At 44.7% G+C, this 22,394-nt stretch overlaps 1 protein-coding gene across 1 annotated transcript; it reads right to left on the reverse strand.

Moving 5' to 3' along the window:
• Positions 1 to 915: 915 nt before the first annotated feature.
• Positions 916 to 22,162, reverse strand: ZBTB49 (zinc finger and BTB domain containing 49). Its single transcript, XM_063310781.1, has 8 exons — positions 21,990 to 22,162; positions 15,992 to 16,164; positions 11,063 to 12,156; positions 10,081 to 10,127; positions 8,875 to 8,948; positions 7,411 to 7,493; positions 6,873 to 7,034; positions 916 to 1,654 (listed from the first exon to the last, which is right to left on the reverse strand). Exons 2-8 carry the CDS (start codon positions 16,141 to 16,143, stop codon positions 999 to 1,001), a joined length of 2,268 nt encoding a protein of 755 aa, XP_063166851.1. The 5' UTR covers positions 16,144 to 16,164; positions 21,990 to 22,162; the 3' UTR covers positions 916 to 998.
• Between the last annotated feature and the right edge of the window lie 232 nt (positions 22,163 to 22,394).

The following is a 22,394-nucleotide window of genomic DNA, read 5'->3' on the forward strand; positions in this document are numbered from 1 at the left end:
ATCCCGTGTCAGTTGGTCAGCCTGTGCCCTAAAGCCCTTCCTGGTGGTTCTCCCACCTTTCCTGCTATTCTGACCACCTGAAGGGTCCAGGGAGTACTAAGTTTTCAAAGCCCGTCAATATTCTTTGGAAGTTCAAAAACAGTCCATGCAGTTAACCTATGCTGGCTTACCAGGTCTGCAGAAGTGGATTCAAATGCAAAGTTCCTGGAATTATCTTTGCTTTGTCAATGTCTTCATCTATCAGTGTCTGAGCTTCCTTCAGAGCAGTTTCTTTAACCCAAAGAACTAGGGAGGATCTTCCAATGTCCTGGCTCAAACAGGAATCAACTGTCAACCTTTCCCATTTTATTTGGGAGGTTTCTTAGGGCTTGTCTGTCCCAGGTTGGTTCTTGATCCTTCATTCTTCCTCCTCCACATTTCAGGTATTTGGGCCAGCAATATGAAGTGGCAATGAGGGTAAAGAAACTTACACAATAAAGAAACTACCACAACTAATTAGCACAGATACAATTTTTTAAAACAATCGTTCTCAAGGAGCCATCAAACACAAATAAAAGGAACGAAGGCACGAAACTAATGTTAAGTAAAATAAGACATGGCACAGCACTGTGTTGGTGAAAGCCGCCCCCCGGCTGCTCCCCTCGGGGCAGCCACAATCGGTCATCTGAGAATAATCCCAAAGTTCTCATTTTCGCTTTCACCTCCACCATGGTCTGAGCTGCCCAGTGTGACTGCCAGATATCAGAAGAATGTTTCCTCAACACATGAGGATTGCTCATTGTTAGTACTGGTGGTTTGTAGTGTTTTAACCCTGATTATAGAAATGGAGTTTATGCGGTTTGAATTCAGATACGACTGAAGCAGCCTATAGTATTAAAGAAAGAAATATGAGTCTTTAGGAACAATTTGGTCCAGTACAACTTAGTTACAATTTTATTTTATTTAGTTACAAATATATAGGCTGTTCTTCTGAACACACAAAGCACACACACAGTTCCTCACTGGCCCAGCTCGCTCTCATTCTGCAAAGTCTTCATAGCTAAGCCCCAGAGGGTCACGCTGGAGAAGAAGACCCCCTCGTTGTTTCTGTGCTCAGCAGAAGACCCGCGGCTGCTCAGGTCGCCATTCCAGCTGCTGCCCAGGGCACCTGCGGAGGAGCGAACCAGGGGCACAGCGTCGGGCTGCAGCGGTTCTTCCTCGGAGGGGGGGCTAATCTCTTTAAAAGAACAAGACTGATCTGGTCCTTCTGGAGATTTGCAGAGTTTGGCGGGATCCGAGCTCAGTTTCTGACGGCCTTTTATCATTCCAGGCCTTGTCTTGCCAAATGGTGCCCCAGGACGGTCAAATTCATCTGGCGAATTCTCCGCCGGGTGGAGTGGACATTTCTCTGATGCTGGCAAGAAAGACGCTGAGATTTCCTGGGTAAAGAAATCTGAACTTTGGGACTTCTCAAGGTCAGGAATTTCCATTACATGAGAAAACTCGTCTACAATATTTGAACGTTCACTGCTAGCTTTACAGTGGGTTTTTTTGTGTCGACGTAAGACAGCAGAGCGACTGAAACATTTATTGCAGGTCTCACAGCGATATGGCTTTTCCCCAGTATGCGTCCTGATATGTCTTCGCAAATCTCCAGATCCCGCAAAGCATTTTCCTATAAAATAAGATATTTAAGTATGTTTCTTTCAGCAAAGATCAACATTTTAACTGATACTTCAAAAATTATAGTTACTAGGTTTTAATTAATGTGGCATAAGATTAATCAGTACAGCCTGGATTCATTTTTGTAAGAAAGACTAACATTTGACGCAATAATCTCTGAGATGCCACACAGTGAGATGTGAGCTACTCTTTCCTCTGCGCCAGAGCCACGAGGTTTTAGGCATTTCTCACACCGACTTTTTAAAAACCTTGTCAAAGCATATCAAAAGGTACGAACGCCAACTCTCCTGGGCCTTGCTCATCTGGAGCGGCGAGGAACCACAAAATCTTACTGTTATCATTTTTGTCCTTCCCCAGCCAAAACTCTTTTTTCAGAACCAACATCAAACTCTGAACCAACCAGAAACATCAAAGTCACAAGAGCTAATTAAGCTAATTACGTTTTGTTTTAATTTACAATCTGGTTCTAACTAGACTGGAAAGTATCAAGCAGGGTGAGGGGGGCAATTCCTTCAGGAGAAAAAAACAACTCTAACCAAAATTTTAAAAGTAATGAGTAAAATAATTAGCATCTGGGAAGGAAAAATGAAAGGCACAAATGTAGGATGGGGGAGGGCTGGTTTGGCAGCAATAGAGGTGAAAGGTATTGATTTCCTCATCAACCAGAAGTTAAACAAGAGCCAGTAGTGTGAAGCAGCAGCTAAAAAAGCAAATATGATCTTGGGGTACCATACATAAATAGTAGAATAAATTGTGGAAGTAAGTGTTCCACTCTATTCTGCCTTGGTCAGAGATGTTCTTACTTTGGTTAGACCCCAACTGGGGTTCTTTGTCCAGTTCTGGTCACCTGTCGGGCTCAGCCCAAGAACGACATAGAAACAATCCAGCCAAGTCCAGTTCTTTATTTGCTTACACCGTATAGACAGAATCTTGCCAGACTAAACCTGCATTACTCTAACCTAGTGGATATACCCTGGGAGATTCTAGGGAGTGGCTATCCTAAACCATTCCCTCTTCCCAGAATCCAACTCAGGACTGTGTTGTCTCTTGTCTCGCCCCACCGCCCCCAAATGTGCTCCCTCCTTCCTGACAACCTGCTGTGTCACCACAGTTCAACAAGGATAGGACAAACTGGAGCTTGTTCAAAAGAGGGCTACCAAAATGGTAAACAATCTGGAAATCGAGGTCTATCGAGAATGTTTAAAGAATCTGGGTATGTTATCCAAGAGAACAGATGACCAGGAGGGGAGATATGATGGCAGTCTTCAAGTATCTGAATAGCTATCACAGAGAAGAAGCAGAATTGTTCTCTATTGTCCTGGAGGATAGGTCAGAACCAGTGGGTTAAAACTGCAAGGAAGGCTACGTATCAGGAGGAGCTGCTTGACTGTACAAGCTATCAGCCAGTGGACAGACTGCCATGTGAAGTGGCGAGTCCTCCTTCACCAGAATTCTTTCAAGAGCCTGGCTGGTCCTCTTCCAGAGTTCCTAATGGCTCCTTCACAGCAGGGGCTTAAAAGGTGACCTGTAACGACCCTTCCTACTCTTACAATCTATGCTTCTACCAGGACTTCCCAATGGGCATGCAGCCAGCTGCATTTTGAACCAAGAGATTCCAAGTAGTCTTTGGGGGCAACCCCAGGAAAGCAAATTATAGTAATCCAACCAAGGGACAAGGGCACGAGGACACCTTCAGCACACATTCTGTTACAACTATCGTATCAGCCAGAGCTGGGAAGATGTCCTCCTTGTCACAGCTTCCCCCCACTTTCCATGCAGGAACTGAGAGTCCAGAGGCATCCCCACAATGCAAGCCATTTCTCTTCGAGGGAACACAACCCACAGACAAAGTTGGAATTATCCTGGCATCAGTGGGTCTTGCCTGGGTGAAATCTGAGCCTGCTTCTCCCCATCCAGGCCCTTGTAGCCTCCAGACCCAGGCCAGACCTGGGCTGCCTCTCCCTTTTGCCCTGGGTGGAAATATAGAGCTGGGCCTCATCCACATACCAATGACAGATAACCAGCAGCCTTGAACAGATAACCAAACCCCGGGACACCCTACAGTGGAGCACATGGAGATCCAAGCTCTCCTTCCTTGCCACCCTGGTTGGACACTCCTACTCAGGAGGAAGCAGAACCACCACAAAATGGTGCTCCCAACACCCACCCCTCAAAGCAATCCAGGAGGATAATGTCTAGCAACATGAAAATGAATGTCTGGATTCCCTTGCCCTGCACCACAGATTACCCCCAAGAGCAGCCAATGTATTCTCTGCCTTACGTCCAGGTCTGAATTCATTCTGCCGTAGGTCCAGACAATCCTGTTTTCCAGAGCTCTCAATAATTGTCACATCACCCCAAACCCACCCTCATGTTCTACAAGTTTTACAGCACTGTTTCAGGTCAGCCACTGCAGGGGGGAGCTGGCAGGGAAGGTGGCAAATGGCAATCACATGATCGCAGGGCACTTGGCAACCAGCTGTAAGCGCGTAAGGGTTAGGTAACTGCCGAATGGTCATTGGTCAAGGACTACCTCTGGTTTTATATACTGAGCTCTTCTGGTGTGGAAAGTGGTACTACTGCTATTACATTTCTTCAGTCTGCCTACCTGAACCTTGAAAATCACCCTCCATCACAGAAGGGAGACAGTTTGGTGTCATGGTGAAAGTGCTGGCCTAGAAAACTGGAGACAGAGAGTTCTAGTCCCGCCTTGGGCATGAAAGCCGGCTGGGTGACCTTGGGACAGTCCCTTCCTCTCAGCCCAGCCCATCTCACAGGGTGGCTGTTGTGGGGAAAACTGGCGGCCGGAGAATTAGGGATGTTTGCCACCTTGAGTTATATGTAACAAAAGTGGGATAAAAATCTAATAACAACAACATCCCTCAATGTTCCAAATTGGGTTCTTAGGTGTTGGTTCCCTGCTAATTAACTTGCAAGAACTTCCCTCTGCACAAGCAGCCGATGATCACAACAGATGAGGCTCTGCTTAGCTTAATGGTTAATTATAATAAAATCCCGCACCAGGCACATGCAGCAGCCCTGCGAGAGGCTTATTGGGGAAGTCTCTCTCTCTCACTCCATTCAATGGCCTGCTCTGACTCTAAAGCAAAATAAGAATAAATTGATGTTTGTCTAGTGATGAAGCCTTACCTTGGCTTCACAGTTTCCCCCTTAAACTAACAAACATGAAGAACGTTCATCTGGTTTGCTTTTAAAGATTTGGATTTACTGTTTTGAATTGTCTTTGTTTTTTGGTTTATTAGGATTGGGATTATTAAAACTGTTGTATTTTTAAGTATAATAGCAGACAATTTATGTGCTTTTTAATTTGATTATTATAGAAGACAAAAATGTATAGAATAGTGGTAGGAAGGGAATAATTAAATATGGGTTACCTTTTGGAGGGGAGAAAGATGTTTAGGAGGTTTCTATGATTTTTAAAATTTATTTATTTTAATATAAGGGGGAGGAGTAACTGTGCTTAGTGATTTTTATTATGTGTTAAAGTGGAATGATTTATAGAAATAATGTGGAGTTTTGGTTTAATATAGAGCAGGTATTGATTAAGGAAATTTTTGTATATCCTTGCTGTTAAAATTCGGAAGCTTTTTGTAAATTTGAAAAAAAAATCTGTTTTTGCACCTTTTTAGTTTTTTTTTTCTTTGTAGTTTCTTGGGGTTTTTTTGTAGTTTTTATTCTTCTCTTGAAACTTAATAAAATTTACTATAAAAAAACCAATTTAAAGAATGTAAAGAACACAAAGTAAATGGCAAAAAGCTAGGTGAGAATTTAATTCAAGAATGTTTGAAATGAACCAAGGGACCAGACAAATTGGAAATATTTGATTTAATATTTAAATATTATAACTTTTGCTTTAAGACTTCTGAAATAATTAAAAGCAAAACATTATCATCGTGGGAACATAAATTGTTAGTCTTTCAGAAAAGAGATGATTGGCTGATTTTTTAAAATGCAAAAGAAATTTGAAACAGACCATGTGATTACAGAAAGGAGACACTTGAGGGGACTAAAGATTCCAAGCAGAGGGGGAAAACATGCCTGTTTTCTGCTTTTGAATTTGATGACCAGCAGTGAAACTTGCAAAAATGACAGATAAATGTATTACACTGGAGACATTTCAAAGGATTTTTGAAGAAATAGGAAAGAAACTCACAGCTACAATGACAGCAACAATATCTGCTCACGTGAAAGCACTATTTAACAGAGATTTTAAAGAAGAAATGAACGATGTGAAGGAGAATAATTTGGAAGAATTTATAGACTGATAAACCCCAGCTTATGCAGAAATACCGGAAAACAAAATAGAGTTGTCCAAAATGTTGTGGACTACAAGACAAGACATGAAAACTAAGGTGGAAATACAAATTATAAGCCAAGAGATTAAAAATGACCTGGGTAATGACTCATTATTGGATTTACAAGAGGGCTGTTAAAGCCATGAAGAAACTCCTGAAATGGGAGAAAGAAAATTTGGACTGAGATCATATCCTACAACAGCATCTTAAGGATGCAAAGATTAAAAACGTCAGGAGCAAAGGAAAGGAATGTAACATTGACCTGTCGGATCAGAGTTAAAACAAAAGAAATACTTTTATAAAGTTCTGGGAACCCTTTATGGGCTTTTTGCTGATACTGGACAGAAACAATGATTTGTGGATGGATAAGGGCTGAGATATGGGAAGAAGTGATTTATATAATGTAATATTAAAGGGGGTAGAAAGTTTGCTTGTACTTGTAAAGAAGATCAGAAGTCACTTTTCTGTTTTTTTTCTTTCTTTTCTTTGATTTCAGCTTGTATTATCTTTTACTATTGTTAAAGTTGTTAATAAAAAGTATTTTTTTTAAAAAAAGAGAAAACGGATGTTGTGATTTTATCAAATCATTAATGAATGATTTCCATGAATCATTATGGGTTATGAATGATGGGTTCCAGTTAATGACACACGAGACAGACTTCTTGGAGTCTTCTTATGACTGCAATAAAACATGGCCTGTTAATTGTACACTTGAGGAGGAGATATAATTTGCCATCATTATCTTGTTTGAGTGATCAACAGCATACCTGCTACGTACAGAAATTCCATTATCTCAATATGTGTTTGGAACATACAAGCGAATGATGAAAGGGTTAGCGCCTTAAATGGAACTTTCCAAAACGGAACAGTTAGTTAAAAGAAACTCTGACTTACCACAAACTGAACAACTATATGGCTTTTCTCCTGTGTGTCTGATCCTGTGTTTTACCAATTTCCGTGGTAAGTTAAATGACTTTCCACACTCGTCACACGTGAACACTTTTTCTACGGCATGGTTCTTCTTGTGTTCCTTTAAATTACTGAAGTTACTAAATCCTAAATGTAAGAGAATTTGGATCAAAATGATCTTTTTGTAAAAAAAATTACAAAAAGACCCACTGCTCTTTCCCCACCCCATCCCAGATACCGCAGCCTAGGCCAGAGTTACAACACGGGGGCATGAAAGAAAACATGGATGGAACGGCCTGCGACTAACCCTAACATACAAGGTACAAGCGGGGGATAAGGGTGTGCCACCTTGTAACACGCTGTCTTGGGTTGATGCTCCTGTTGTTTCCAGCCACAGCCACCTTGCCGCTTTTGGAGTGCCGGCAGGGCCAAGCCGCCACCCAAATTAAGCTATGGCCGGGGAGGGGCACGTGCTGCAATTACAGCTTTGCTTGTTAACCTGGGGAAATTTCACCTGACCTACCTCGACCACAAGTATCACACAGATGTGGTTTTTCTCCAGAGTGAATAATAATGTGGCGCTGGACATCTCCAGATGCAGCAAACCTGTAACACCATTATGAGAGCCGTGGTAAACGTTCTAATAAACGGTTTCTCTACTGAGCTTTAATTCTTACATTTAAAGCACTCTATGCGACCACTTGAACATATATTCCTGGCATTTGGACCTCTCATGGCCTTGTGGCATCAGTTTCTTCCAAATCCTGCCTGGAAGATGCCCACCTGCCCGTCGCGGCAAGAGTCTCTCTGATTCCATGAATCACAAATGTAATTCCAGCTGTATAAACACAAGCGATGCCTACGATGCTACGCCTAGTTTAGCAACCGTCTAAACCTGAGCACATGCTTAAACGGAGGAGTTAGACATACTTCTTGCAGTACGAGATAATTATAACAAAGCATTTTAAAAGGCAAGATGGCTGAAATACCAACCCAGTCTAATGCTTTTTGTTGACAGAAGTGTCCTTTATTCGTAAAAACTCAGGAATCTGTTTCACGTCCACATTAAAATGTTTAGTTTATCTACATCTAAATCAATTTTTTTTATGTTATACATCTCTCTTGTTTCCTATTCCGCCTGAACATAATGCACACAGTTAACCTAACTAGACAGCAGGAAGCCATGCTTACCGTAAGGAAAGGGCTGAAAGGAAACAAGGAAAAAATAATGGAACCAGCCTGAAGGTTTACAATATGCAAAATAATTAAATTCAACTGATAACTGGTTAAAAATAGATTAACTGAAGATTTATGACTCTTCGGTCACTGGGTAGCTTTAAAATTAAAAGGCTTTCTGCTCTGGGATAAATCTTATTTTACGACCAAAGCCTATTAAAAACAGTTGCAATAAGCTGAAGGAGGAAGGGTGACCTGCAAATCGGGTCTCACGCTGCCTTTTCACTTGCTGGTCATTTCTCACTTAGTACAGCTGTTCTGGCCACTGTTTCATTTGCCCTTGGACTACTGTGGTGGTGCTGATTCGGCCGCTGATACACCACCCAAGCCTCGCTAGAACTTAGGCAGGCAGACTGGCAATCCTTCAGGGATCAGTGTGCGTATACTACCCAGAACAGTTTTGCCCAGTATGAGACACAGTTTAGATGTACACCACCAGTCCTCCAACACACAGCTTGCAGGTGCTCCTCCTCCCTTCTCTTGTTTCAACGGACTTCTTGGTTTCCTTAAGCCATAGCTTGTTATAACCAGGTAAATATGGTTTGTGCAATCCTTCTAAAACGAATTGGATCCTAGTTTGCATTCTTGCATTCTCAATTGAGTTTGAGGAAATTCAGAGACCTAGAACCCTTATATCTAGGTACGTTAGCAAACAGATGTTCTGCATCATGTTGTCCTAGAGGACCACAAATAGGATATCTGCATATGGCTCATATGACATATATGCACATAACATGTATGAGATACTAACCTTTTCCCACAGATTTCACAAATGTAAGGTTTTTCACCCGAATGCCGACGCAAATGAGTCTGAAGATTACCTGCCTACAAAGATAAGGAAATGTTTTTAACAAAATTAAATTAACCGGAGAAGTTTTGTTTACAGTTGGAAATGAAGATCTGCAAGTAGTTCCTTACATTAATAATACTTGAAAAATAAGAACACTGTCCCCATGTGCACAACTGCAGTATCTAGAAATGGGGAGCGGGATCCTTTGTGCACCGCTGTACATGCGGAGAATTCAGCATAAGCCCTTTTTCAGTTCGGGGACTCTTGTTCGTGTAAAGACCTGCCTCTCTGGGCCTAGGGAGACCTCACTCCCTCTCAGCAGCTGGGCTGAACAGAAAGGCCCCCAAAGGCAGGTGCCTCCTTCTGGAGGCAAGACCCTTCCCCCAAGGTATGAGGGGCTTCCTCTACCAAGATCAGACTGTTCAGACTAGGAGAGGGTGGTTTCAGTTGTGCAGAAAGATCTACTACAATGTCCTGTTTGCTTCGGATTCTGCTCCGAAGAGGCTTCTCAGGCAAAGGACTTCCTGTAGGTCCTTTCACCACGGCTTTGGGGGAGGAACAGGTAACACCAGAGAAAGGGGGCAAGGGTGCTGTTGTATCAGGGCTCAGAGCTCTGCATCCAAGCCTACATTTCTGTCCAAGGCAGAACAGGCTTCGAGATATGTAAACCTAACGCTGCAGTCCTCAAAGCAAAAGCTCTGTGAGGAGGCCACCCTCCTTACTCAGCTGCCTTCCTTGCAGACCTTTAATGAAAAATACAGTTCAATGTGATTATTCATTTAAGTAAGCACCATGTAGTATACGTGTTGTTTAAGATATACCCAATCAAAGATACGGAAAAAAATCAATGGCAGGACAAATAATTAGGGATTAGGATACTTCTAATACTTCTAGAATTTAGGACTTTTTCCGTATCTGAAAACGGTAAATGACCATAAGAAATTCTAAAACTAACTTCAAGGAAGATAGGATTCCTTAGCAGCACCAATGGTGAAAAACATTTCCTAAAATTATTTATCTCATGCTGCAATTCTTGCAGAATTGCAATAAAATGATTCTGCATCTGGCCTATTGCCTGTTCAACAGAAAGGGCATGGGCAGCATATGCTGTAAACAAAAGTAGACTTAAATACAAATGGATATTATATAAAATATTGAAATTCCTACCTGCGAGAAACATTTCCCACAAATGTTACATTCAAATGGCTTCTCACCTAAAAGAAGAGGAAACTATGTTTGCACTTCTGACAGCTACAACCACGCAACCCTGAAATTTGCATAAAAAAGTGAACAACTCGAACGTTGTGTACAAGTTGGGCAGCAAAGAAATTTGATAAATAAAATAAATAAATGAATAAACAAACAAGGCAGTTGCCTTCGAGTTAATCTGAATCTTGTTTGCAAAGGAAAAACATAGCCCCATGTTTTATTGTTATTAATAAAATACTCAAGATGACATTTATATTCTACTAATTTATATTCACAATTCTCCTCAATACACACAGATCAATACTATTTTGTTTTAATAAGACTTCATAAGAAATTAGATTAATTGCACATTATCCTATTATGTTTACTCAGAAGCAAGTCGCACAGTTTATGCAGAGCCTGTTCATGAACAAGGGAATACAAAATTGCTATTTTGAAATTTTACACCACTAAGCTGCAATTTGCAAATAAGTTGCAAAGACCCTAAACAACCTTCTAGCCAGATTCTATAAACATTTCAACATTGCTATGACACAGTAAGATCATAACGTCAAAGAAAAAAAACATAATACTTTACAAACCATTTTCTTTTCCCTTCCCTATAAATGGTAGTGTATAAACTACGTATCGACCATGGCAAAGAATAACTTTTTCATGCAAAAAGTTCTACCAGGGAAACTAGACTGTAATTTTTTAGAAATCGTTTGACTGGCCCTTACCAGGAAAACTATTTGCATACCTTTACTGGAGAAAAAATGAATGTTTAAGCACATTCACATGGATGAAGGTTACCTGACGCGGGTCATGAAATCTGATTACCACAGGATGGACTGGCACTACAGCCGCCGCACCGAGCGCCTCTCTGTGCCATTAATGTCTTCTCTAGCTGTTTTTCCACCTTGGCCTTACAGAGCTGGCCTGCAGGGTTAATGGATTGTACCTGTGTGAGACCGTATGTGGAGCTCCAGATTGCTGGGATGTTTAAAAGCCTTTCCACACAACGCACAAGGATACTGCCTCTCTGAGAGGAAAACCTGCCACTGGCTATCGGGCTCAGAAGGCTCCTGAGACGGCTCCAACGCAGCAGGCTCCCCTGCGCCTGCTGAGCTCGCTACACATTCAGCCTCTTTCCCATCAGAAGCACCTGCCTTTGTCCTTCTTGTGCCACTCGGTCTCTCTAACTCGGTCTCCCTCGCGATGCTGCTATCAGCATCAGGTGCAGAGGACGGCTCAGGAGTCTTCTGGGACCGCAGCAAATTCAGTCTCTGAAGGTGCAGGGCTTTTTTAAGCCTCAACGGTTTGGCTGGCTGTGCAGACGTGCTCCCTGTGACTTGATCCTCAGGACAGTCGTCCAAGGGCTGGACAAGAAAGGCTGGCGGCAGCTGATCAGACGGTTCCAAAGTGCATTCAGGGCGACTGATGTGACACGAAGCACTCTGAACCGGGTTCTGCGCTGGAGATACAATGAAATCAGAGGGCAGTTCTGGGGATTTCTCGTTCCTGGGACAAACTGTTTGTTTGCAGAATGGTTTGCTATAAAAGTTACGGAGCTTATAATGGCAAGTTGGCTGTTTAAATGAGAGATCCGCCCCACCAGAACCCACGGAGTCCTCTTTCCGTTTGTTAGTGTCAGCTGCTAAGCGGTGAAGTACACAAGGCTGCGACTCAGGCAGGTGGCCGTCCAAGGCTTTACAAGACTGCCCAGCAGTGGAACAAACATGGAGGAAATTAGTATCATACGGTTCACAGTTGGTATTAGCAGCCAAAGTATTGTGCAATGAAAATGTACTGCTACAGGCCAGACCGGCCGACTGCTCTACAGATCTGGAGGTTTTTAAAAAGGAGTGACACATGTTCAAAATATTCTGCACCTGCAGACACTGTGCAATATCCAGCAAGGCTTGCACATTGTCCCGGGTGAGGTCGAGGTGTGAAGTGTACATGTAATCCAAGATCTGGCCTATGCCACCAACATTCTTAATGTCCAAATGAAAAACATCATTCTTCTGGCTTGGAGAATTTTGAAACAGGGTCCTAGAAAAGGAAAGCAGAATTATGCAGAAGGTGCAAATCTGCTTATCTTCAAACCCCATTAACATAAAATTGTACATATTCATCAATATATTCTTTAAAATCCTGCTGACAAAATTTGGCTACACAGTGCAAACACTGCACAACAATACTGTTGAAAGCAGCAGTATTTTTTACAGTGAAAATATATACTGGAAATTGCAGTTTCAGCCTATGGCACAATTTCATATTAACTGGTGAAAAAACATTTAAAGGTCATCTTTTAATCCTCCCATATAATTTCCATTTTCAGAGAACACATTCAACAAAAGATTGCAGGGTACCTTCAACTGAGTTGTGGTACTGCTGCTCAGCGCTGTGTTGTAGCACCACTGGTTAGAAACCACTGGATCTGAATATTTTATTTATTTATTTATTTATTTATTTTCTATCCCACCTTTATTATTTTTATGAATAACTCAAGGCGGGGACCATACCTCATGCTCCTTCCTCCTCTTTCTTCACAACAAACACCCTGTGAGGTGAGTTGGACTGAGGGAGAGGGACTGGCTCTCTAACCTAAGCATCCATAACTTCTGCTGTGAACAAGACTTTTGTGTTTGACATTTTGCATTTTAACTATGTTTTTTGTCTATGATTATACATAAATTAATAGTATACTTCATCTGAGAGAACTTACAGAATTACACTGCTAAAAATGAGTTTGTAACCCTTCAAGTTACTCCCTAAATTGGAGCAAATCAAACTTGATGCCACTAGATCTCAGAAAGAAGTTTGATGCATACAGGGACTGGGGTTTTAGATTCCCTTGCTTATTCAATATAAACATTTCTAGAAAGCTTTCTCTAATAATGCTTATTAATCCTGTGGCTTCACAGCTGAGTACAAACTTGCGCTGCCTACGTTCGGCAACAGTATTTTTCTGCAATACAATTTTATCTTTTTTTAACACGTGCATGAAATCAGATTCCTTACTTTTGAAATGGAAGAACTCATTTATATATAATCAAAGCTTTTATTTAATTTTTTGTCATGCTCCCAGATCAAACGTTCCCAGAACACCTGATCCAACTCGCATGCATGAACGGAATCAACATGGATTTAAACTTGCGAGTCGGTAGAAGTGGGAGTGGGGCAAGCCAGGAGTGTGAAAGCATCTTGTTTGGACTGTCTCTGGCAACCAAGGTCACCTGGCAGAGACGTCTGCACAGAACTGAACGGACTGGCACGGAAAGGGGGGCTGCATACTGAAGAAGGGGGAGGGGGTTGAATTCATTGGACTGTTTGACTTGGGGGAAGCGCGGGAACTTCTATTCGCAACTTTTTCTCTGTACTGCACACTACAATCCATTAAAGAGATTTCTACTTAACCACATATGAATCGGATTTAATGGTAAACTGAATGGCAGTCATCACTTAAAGTTGTGAATCATTACCCTGACTCTACCTGGAGACTTATGTACCCAGAAGAGTTCAGATTTTGCAACTATGTCAAAATCAACACCGGGAGAGCTAACTACTCTGGTGGAGGAAGAAGAGACCATGATGCAGCTGATTGAGCCAGAGGCAGTGGCTGGATCACTGGCTGGATCTGATGGAGATTCGATAACAGAAGGTGCTGTAGGAATCTCGTTGCCACCACAGAGTCACACGGTGGAGCTGGATATCGAATTGATCACTTTAGACGTCACTTGAGGTACCAAGGCAACGGCATCCTGTCTCAAGCCACCAAGCCACCCAGATCTTCAGGGAGTAGAGTGGACACCACCCCGAGATCAGCAACAAAGTGGTCCAAGTTGGGAAGATGGGGCAGGAGGAGAAGTCACGCAGACCAAAAACCAAGGGTCCCAGTTCCAAGGACTCTGAATTCGACCCAGGAGTTACCCTGGACCGTATGCAGAATTTAGAAGCCCGGGTAGCCTCCATGGAGACTATCCTCCAAAGCATCTTGTTGTCCTTGGATCAGGTGTTGAACCAACCGGAGGCGGGATCCATCGTGTCATCAAAGAGATCCACACCTGAGCCAGCTCCAGGGTCCAGACAACTATCTCCGGTGTCAGAGACCCAGAAAAGCAGCAGACCTTTGGTGACCTGGGGAGAGCCACTAGTTGGACACATAAATCTCCCTCTTCCCAAAAGCGGACCTCGCGAGCTGCAGGTGAAGTTTAAAGGGGACCCTCAGCAACTGTCCTTCTTCATGACTAATGTAGCAACGTATATGGAAGAGTTTGGGGACACTTTCCCCACAGAAGAGTCTAAGGAGAATCTGATAGGGTCCAGATTGAAGGACCAGCGGCAGACTGGCTAGTGCAATTGCACGATGCGGCAGCCCCAGAACTGCATTGTTTAGATGACTTCATGAGAGCCTTAAGAGAACATTTTGAAGATCTACTGCAGGCCAAAACAGCCCTCCAGCAACTCTGACAGGGGTACAAAATTGTATCTGAATATGCGATGGAATTGAAAGCTTTGGTGGGAAAGGTGACTGATTCGTCAGAATCTACTAAAGTGGATTATTTCAAAGGCGGGCTGCAGCTGGAGTTGCTACACTGGACACTGGGACAATGAGACCCCACCATGGTGAGACAATGGATCTGTTTGGCCGGAGAAGTGGAGAACACCCAATTCCAAGTTAGACGCCAGGTATGAGCTCAAGTGATGAGGAAAAACATTGGAGCCCCAACCAATGGATTGGCAGGACCAAGAAAGCCAAGTCGGCCATGGGAGGAGGAGAGAGAGCGGCGAGCAAAAAAGGGGCTTTGTTTTAAATGTGGGAAGGACAGACATGGAGCTTCAGATTGCCCTTGAGCGGGATTGACCACCACCACAAAGCCTGGGACCAAGATGGCGAAATCTCCACCTGTCAAGCGCAAGAGCACTGAGGCTGCCACTGAAAGCAAAGAGGAATTGGCAGCAGTTTCGGGGGATTCTGAAAGAGATTCCAAAGACGAAGCCCCCCAGCTGGTGGGAAATGGGGCACGCCTGCTCTGAAACACGCCAACAGGCAGGCAGTGGATGATGGGTGTGAGGACCTGCTGGTAAGCGATGATTGCCCAACATTGATGATAGGAGTCCAAGAATTTAAGAACTAATCACCCAGCCGAATTAATGGCCATGTTGGACTCGGGGTGCATCAGATGTTTAATTCACCCTGCTGTAGTAAAAGGGCTAGATTTGAATGAGGAAGCTAACACGACCCATAGTCTTTACATAATTGGACGGGTCAGGAGCCCAAGAGGGTCCAGGAGAAGATTACACAGAGACTGTAGCCACGCTAATAGGTAGCCTTGCAGAGACTTTACAGTTCATTGTGGCACCTGTCGCCAATTGTGCCATGATTTTAGGGTTACCATGGCTACGGAGTCACAAACCCCAAGTAGATTGGGAAGTGGGGAGTTTGAAATTTCAAGACAGATTTTACCTGAGGTTACCCCAAGGGACTCAACTCACGAAACCCGAATCAGCAGGCATCACGATAAAAGCAAGAGCCTCTCCTCCCACTGATTCCCATCGGCAATTCCGAGTCAATATAAAGAGTTCGCAGATGTGTTTGAGGAAAGAGGGTTCATTAGAGAGATTTCTGCTTAACACACATGAATTGGACTTAATGGTAAACTGAGTGGCAGTCGTCACATTTTTGCCCCACATTAACCATTAATTTTAACCATTTTAGGAACGGGGTTACATTATGTTTTCCTTATTTTGCTTTCTACGCACTGTCCAGAATCCTGGTGATTGGGGAGGCACATAAGAGCTGTAAATATATAACTCTCATTAATGAGATTTCTGTCTCCCACGCACTACTTACTATCCATTAAAATAACTTTTACTAACATACCTGAAATATTGGCTGAAAGCAGCCAACACATTTTTATGTGCTTTGAAGGAAACGCCTTTGACCACCAACATACAATCGCAGAGAAGGCCTTGAATCCGTTGATCATGGAGCTGCTGAAGGAGGTGACAGCTGTGATTTGCAAAAGCATCCATGCTAGAACATGTCTTTGCTACCTACAAAGAAGAGACAAAACATTTCAGAGATGCAGATGTAAGCATATACTAAATTGTATAATCATACGCATCACAGCTATTATACGCAGAAGGATTAAATGTAAAGTAGCTTTCTAATTATGGGGTACTTCGGGGAGGCTTTAAGAAAATCAAGATCCATTGTGTCTACTATATGCCTTTATCAAGGAAGCTACCTGGTCAAAAAATGAAATAAGGCTTTTCTGGCAAACTTGGCACTGCACTTTGATTCTGGCTGCATTTTAAAACTTCGTAACATAACGAAGTGGTTATGACCACTTGTTCAGTGACCATTCAAAGTTATGATGGCGCTGAATGCGGGGGACTTACAACTGGTCCTTGGGGTTCTAGCCGTCAGGATGCTCGGGTGCCCAGTTTGCAATTATGATGGTGCAGCGAGCCGTGATCACATGACTGCAATTTCCAACATTCCCTGCTGGCTTCTCACAAGCAAAGTCAATGGGGAAGCTGGCGGGAAGTCAGAAGTCACTCCTGCTTCTTTTTCACCCATCCATGCAGTGTAGCGCCTGCCCGCAGTACCACCCCTGTGGGGAGCCTCTGCACTCACCCATGCTCTGTAGCGACTGCCTGTGGCACATCCACCTGCCCTCTGTAGCACTGGCCCGCGGCAACCCCACACCCCCAGCACACCTGACCGCACTCTGTAGCCCCTGCCCACAGCACCCCCCTGCAGCACCTGCTCGCTCACCCTTTAGTCTGGTTGCCTGGGACTCCAGCCTCTTCCTGCTTAACGACCTGTACAGCCCTGGGGTTACAGTAGCAACCGGGACTGCCGGGATTCCTGTCACTAAACGATGCGGTCACATGAAGTTGTGCTTTATGACCGCATCACTTAGCAACCGCACGTTTGGTCCCAATTACCAGCATAACCCGAAGAGTACCCAAGTAGTCCTCAGCTAACAAGCACTTGTTCAGCAACTGAAGTTACAATGGCGCTGAATGAGTGGTACTTATAACCAGTCCGCAAAGTTCCAGCCATCCCAGCAACCCCGCAGTCATGTGATCACGATCTGGGCACTTGGCAACCAGCTCACACTTACGATGGTTGCAGCATCCCACGGTGATCAGCATTTGCGACTTTCCCTGCTGGCTTCCCCCGAGCAAAGTCAATGGGGAAGCCAGTGTGAGGTTTCAGCCAGCCTCTGACTCAGAAAATGAAACTCTTTCTGAGTCAGAAGGGGAGACAGAAACTTACCAGGCAGAAACAGGGAAAGCAAAACCCAGAAATGACTCAGCAGCATGGGAGAAGTTACAGACACTGATTGGTCAGTCTTCGGAGGAGGATTTGAATCCTCCAATCAGCACATGCGAAAGATGTGCTAAAAAGCACGCGAAGGAGAAAGCAGCCCGATTGGCTCCAGAAGAGAATAGGAGTGCAAGAGGTCAGCATAAAATGCAGGAGCGCAAAGAGCAAGCTGCCGGAGACAACCAATCCTTTGAGCTCGCAGTCCCAGTGGAAGAGTCCTTACGTGCATCAGAAACCTTGTTTGTAGCCGGAGGGGAATCAGCATCAGTGTTTCCTATTGGAGAGGACCTGTATCCTGCAACTGCCACAGAGGATCTTCTCCCTGCCGAACCCAGCAACCTCAGCCTCACGTCCAGCTTCGGACCTCACCGTCGCCATTCTGTGCATTCCAGGTGCACTTCCAGTCTTGCTTCTAGCTTCTAGATTCTAGCCGTGTCCAGAATCTTCAGCTTCGTCGTGCTCCAAGTCCTCAGCCTTGCCCAGGATCTCCAGTTCAGCCTTGTCGTGCTTCCAGCTCCCAGCCTAGTCCAGAGTTTCCAATACAGCTTCATCATGTTTCCAACCTCCAGTCTTGCCCGGGATCTGCACTACAGCCTAGCCGTGTCTTGGTCGCCCAACATTGTTCAGGAACTTTAGACCTTTCTTGTTGTGAACCGAGTTGTCAGACTTGTCTAGAACCTGTGGTCCAGTCCAGTCGTGTTTCAAGCTCTCCGCCTAGTCAAGAATCCCAGTCCAGCCTGGTCATGTGCCAAGCTTCGAGCCTAGCCCGGAATCTTCAGCCAAGTCCAGCATTGCTTCAAGTTATCAGCCTTGTTCTGAGTCTTCACTCCAGAGTACCCAGTCCAGCCTGGGTCACCTAGTTCAGTCCAGTCCTGCCTCTAGAGTTAAGCCTTGCCCAGTGGTTCCAGTTTGGTCTCCCCCAGCTTCCAGGTCCCAGCCTAGTTCGAGTGGTGTTCCAGATTGCGGACAACTGTCTTCAGTTCCAGTTGTGCCACGTGCTCTAGCTTCTTCCATTTCCACAGCTCCCACCAGCGAATTCCGCTCAGCTGCTTTACCACAGTCTCCTCCTGCAACCTTGCCGATTCTTTAATTGTTGCCCTGTTGGTCTTGACTGGAACCACCCTCTTGACCGTAAAGACTTATTTATTGTAAATAGTTACTTAATAAAGAGTGGTTTTGATAATAAACCTGCCTGGCCGCCTCAAAGTCTGAACAGGACAGCCAGCAGGGAAGGTGGTAAGTCTCTCCAGTAAGCCGCCCCACCCAGCAGCAGCCACTCCCCACCCCACCACACTTATGTCATGCTGGCCACCTGCTCACCCTCACACACCCTCCCCACCCGGCAGCAACAGCTTATCTGCCCGCTGGCCTGCTTGCAAGCTGCTTGCAAGACTTGTCACTTCCTGCCAGATTCCCCACTGACTTTGGTTGTTGGAAGTTGGCAGGAAGTTGTGAGGAAGTCCTCACTTAATGATCCATCATCCGAGCTTAATGATGGCAATGGGGACTACCAGGATTGTTGTCACTAAGTGATGTTGTCAAGTGATATCACGCTTTATGACCACATTGCTTAGCAATGGAAATTTTGGTCCCAATTACACTGTTAACTGAGGACTACCTGTACCATAATCAAGTAGATTACAAACCCTACACTGAATTGCAAAACACTGCCAGGTGCTGACTAGGCAACAGATCATCAGTTGCTAATCACAGAAATATGCATCAGACTGGAAAAAAAACCTAGAAAAGATCCAATACCAATGCTATATAACCTAGAACCTATTCCAGAAAATTTAAGATTGAGGTTAGAAACAGATTCAAAGATCTGGACCTACTGGACAGAGAGCCTGAGGAATAGTGGGAAGAAATTAAAATGATTGCAAAAGAGGAAGCCAGAAGGAAACAAAGAATGCACTGGTTATCAAATAAGGCCATTGAAATAGTTAAGAAAAGAAGGCTGGCAAAAGCCAGCAGTGATATAGGGACAACTAAAGAACTTCATGAAAACTTCCTACAACAAGGCAAGAAAAGACAAAGAGGGATATCTGAACTCACAATGTAAACAAATAGAAGAAAAAAACAGAATGGGAAGAATAAGGGTCCTATTTAAGAAAATCAAAGAAATCATGGGGACATTCCAACCTTGTGTCAATAATGTAAGGAGTTACTGATGGAACATAATGTCAAAAAAGTTGGAAAGAATACATGGACAATCTATACAAGAAGACCAACTCAGATGACACTGAATTTGAGAGACAAGAATATGAGGAGGAGGCAATGGTACTTGAGGAGGAAGTCAGATGGGCTATAAAACAACTGGCAAATAGGAAAGCCCCAGGGGTGGATGAAATCCCCATAGAGCTCCTAAAAGAGGCTAGCATGGAAAACATAAAGATCATGACAACCCTCTGCCCACAAATGTGGAAAAAAGCAACACGCCAAAGACTGGAAAATGTTTATCTATATCACAATCCTTAACAAGGGATATTTAAAGGAATATTCTAATTACAGAACAATAGCCCTAATATCACATGCCAACAAGATAATGTTGAAAATTCTGCTGAAGAAGTTACCATATGGATAGAGAAGTGGCAATTCAACAGGTAGCCTTTGGAAAGAACAGAACATAAGACCATATATGTAGTTAATATTAGGTGGATGATGGAAACAACTATCGCAAAGAGCTCTACTTCTGTTTTCACAGACTACTCCAGTTTTTGACAGTGTTGATCATTCAAGACCCAGCATGTGACTGTTCCCTTAAGAAATCTCTACCGTGTTCAGGAAGCTATAGTGAGAAAGAATGTGGTAACCTCAAATGGTTTATCATAGGAAAAGGAATCACTGTACCTGTTCAATCTATGCACATCATATGGGCCACAGGTCTGGAAGAACTAAAGGGTGAAGTCTAAGTGAAAGGAATGTCAATAACCTGAGAAACTGTCCATATACACATCAGAGGCTAAAGCCAGACACTGTACTTGGAGACAAGAACAGAGAGAAGAAATTCAGATGCTACTTCCTATTACCATATACGACTTCATAAAAAGTAGGTAGCAGGATATATTGAGGACCCAGCTTTGTTTATTCCTTTTTTCTTTGGGTGAACAAGGGAAAGGATCAACCCACCACTCTACTCTAACCTGAAATATTAAATCCAAATTGCCATAAACCACTTTCTCCTTCTTTCAAGTCTTCACACAGTTATACGAGGGAGATGTTCTAATCTGTCTCCCAACCAGTAGTTTTAACTAGGTCCCATTCATTAAAAGCATTTTGGACACATAATGCAAAGGCCAGTCCCCAGTGCTTAGAAAACCAAGGCAATCAAAAAAGGGGCTAACAGAAGACCAAGTGGCTAACACTGCCACCAATGACGCAAGTCTGAGCAAACAAGCACCAAAGGCAGCAGACACGACAGACAATCCTGCCCAAGTGATATGCATTAGGTTGCAAAGAGCTGGAAGTGACTGAATAACTTTCTTGGTCTCCCTGGAGTTTGTACTGGCAGTGTTACTTTTAAACAGACAGAAAATGATATTTGGGAAGGAACTGAACTGCCTATTCAGCTACACAAACCGCTTAGTGCTCTCTAATGTTTGTGGGTGGGCCTGCAACTTTTTTTTTCCATAGAAAAGTTAATAACGCCTTCTCTGTTTTGTATTCATAACAATGTACTTCATTCTGTTTTCAGAACTTGTACACTGATGAGCAGGTGAGCTTGAATTGCAGAAAGCAACGATAAGCTTGGCAGAAAGTTGGATCTACTGATAGAACTACTGTGCAACAATAAGCAGCAGCCACAAGAACACGATAGGCGCCATCAAAGGGGGAAGGCAGAGGCGGCAACACACAGCTTAGGCTCCTGTTCCTCTTTTGCCTGCCAGTGAGTTTCACGCACAAGTTGATCATGTCTCCTTCTTTCGGCTGTCTTCGGCCTTTTCCCCCACCAAATGGGTAAGAGTTATGGGTCGAGGGTTGAGGGTTACCTCTGGGAATTCACGCACCCCTGCTGTATCCACAACAAGGGCATCTTACGTCCGCGCCAGGCAAAACCTTTTAAGACATGAGATTTTAAGACTAGTGGTGTCAAAAACAGAGTAAGAGCCAGAGCTTAAATGAAGATAAAACGGTGGAGACCATCTCACCACGCGAGCCAACCCTTTGCTGAGCAGCCATCTAAAACGCGTTTCAGTCTGTCGCTAAACAAATCCGCCAAGGAAAGAAGAGTGGCGGGGGGGGGGAGGCGGGGCCTCGTGGCCGGATGCAGCTGATGAGAGAAAGAGCGTCCGGAGACGCCGAAGGGTCGCACCGGAGGGCGTGGAGGGGGGCCCGGGGGCAGCAGGGGCGCGGGCCAGGAGGCAGAGGGTCCGCTCGGCTTTCCTTCCTCCCTCCCTGCCTTGAATTCCGACTGCCGCTGCTTCCTCTCCGCTCGGAAGGAGGGCCGGCTTGGCGGGATGCCCTAGACCGCCACCGCCGCCTCATGCAGCCACGGCGCATCGCCCTCGCCCGACCGTTCCCCAGCCAGAAGGCCGGCTACCTGCGGCCGAGGGTTGCGCAGCAGCGAGCAGGGGATCCGGCAGCCACTCAGGCGGCCTCCTCGGCCCGGGGCCCGCCTCTCTTTCCATCCGCCGCGGCGGCGGGCATCGGCCGCCGCTGTCCGCGCCAAGAACCGCAGCGCGCGGCCCGGCGCGCCTCGCCCCCGCGCCCTGGCAAGATGGCGAGCACTTCTGGACGGAAGTCGGCCGGCGCGACCATAGAGAGGCGACAGAGCGGCCGGAGCGCCGCGCGAGCGCCGCCGGAACGGGCCGCGTTTCCCAAGCACCGCCGGCGCCGTCTTGGAGTGCGCCTCGCGGGCGGGTTCCGTTCGCAGCTTGGCCGAGTCGGTCTGGTCGCCCGCGGAAGGCGCGGCTCCCCGCCAAGCGGTTTGTCGCTCCGTGAGGCG

Source organism: Candoia aspera, chromosome 8 (assembly GCF_035149785.1).
Source record: "Candoia aspera isolate rCanAsp1 chromosome 8, rCanAsp1.hap2, whole genome shotgun sequence".
In the NCBI taxonomy this organism is placed as follows: domain Eukaryota; kingdom Metazoa; phylum Chordata; class Lepidosauria; order Squamata; family Boidae; genus Candoia; species Candoia aspera.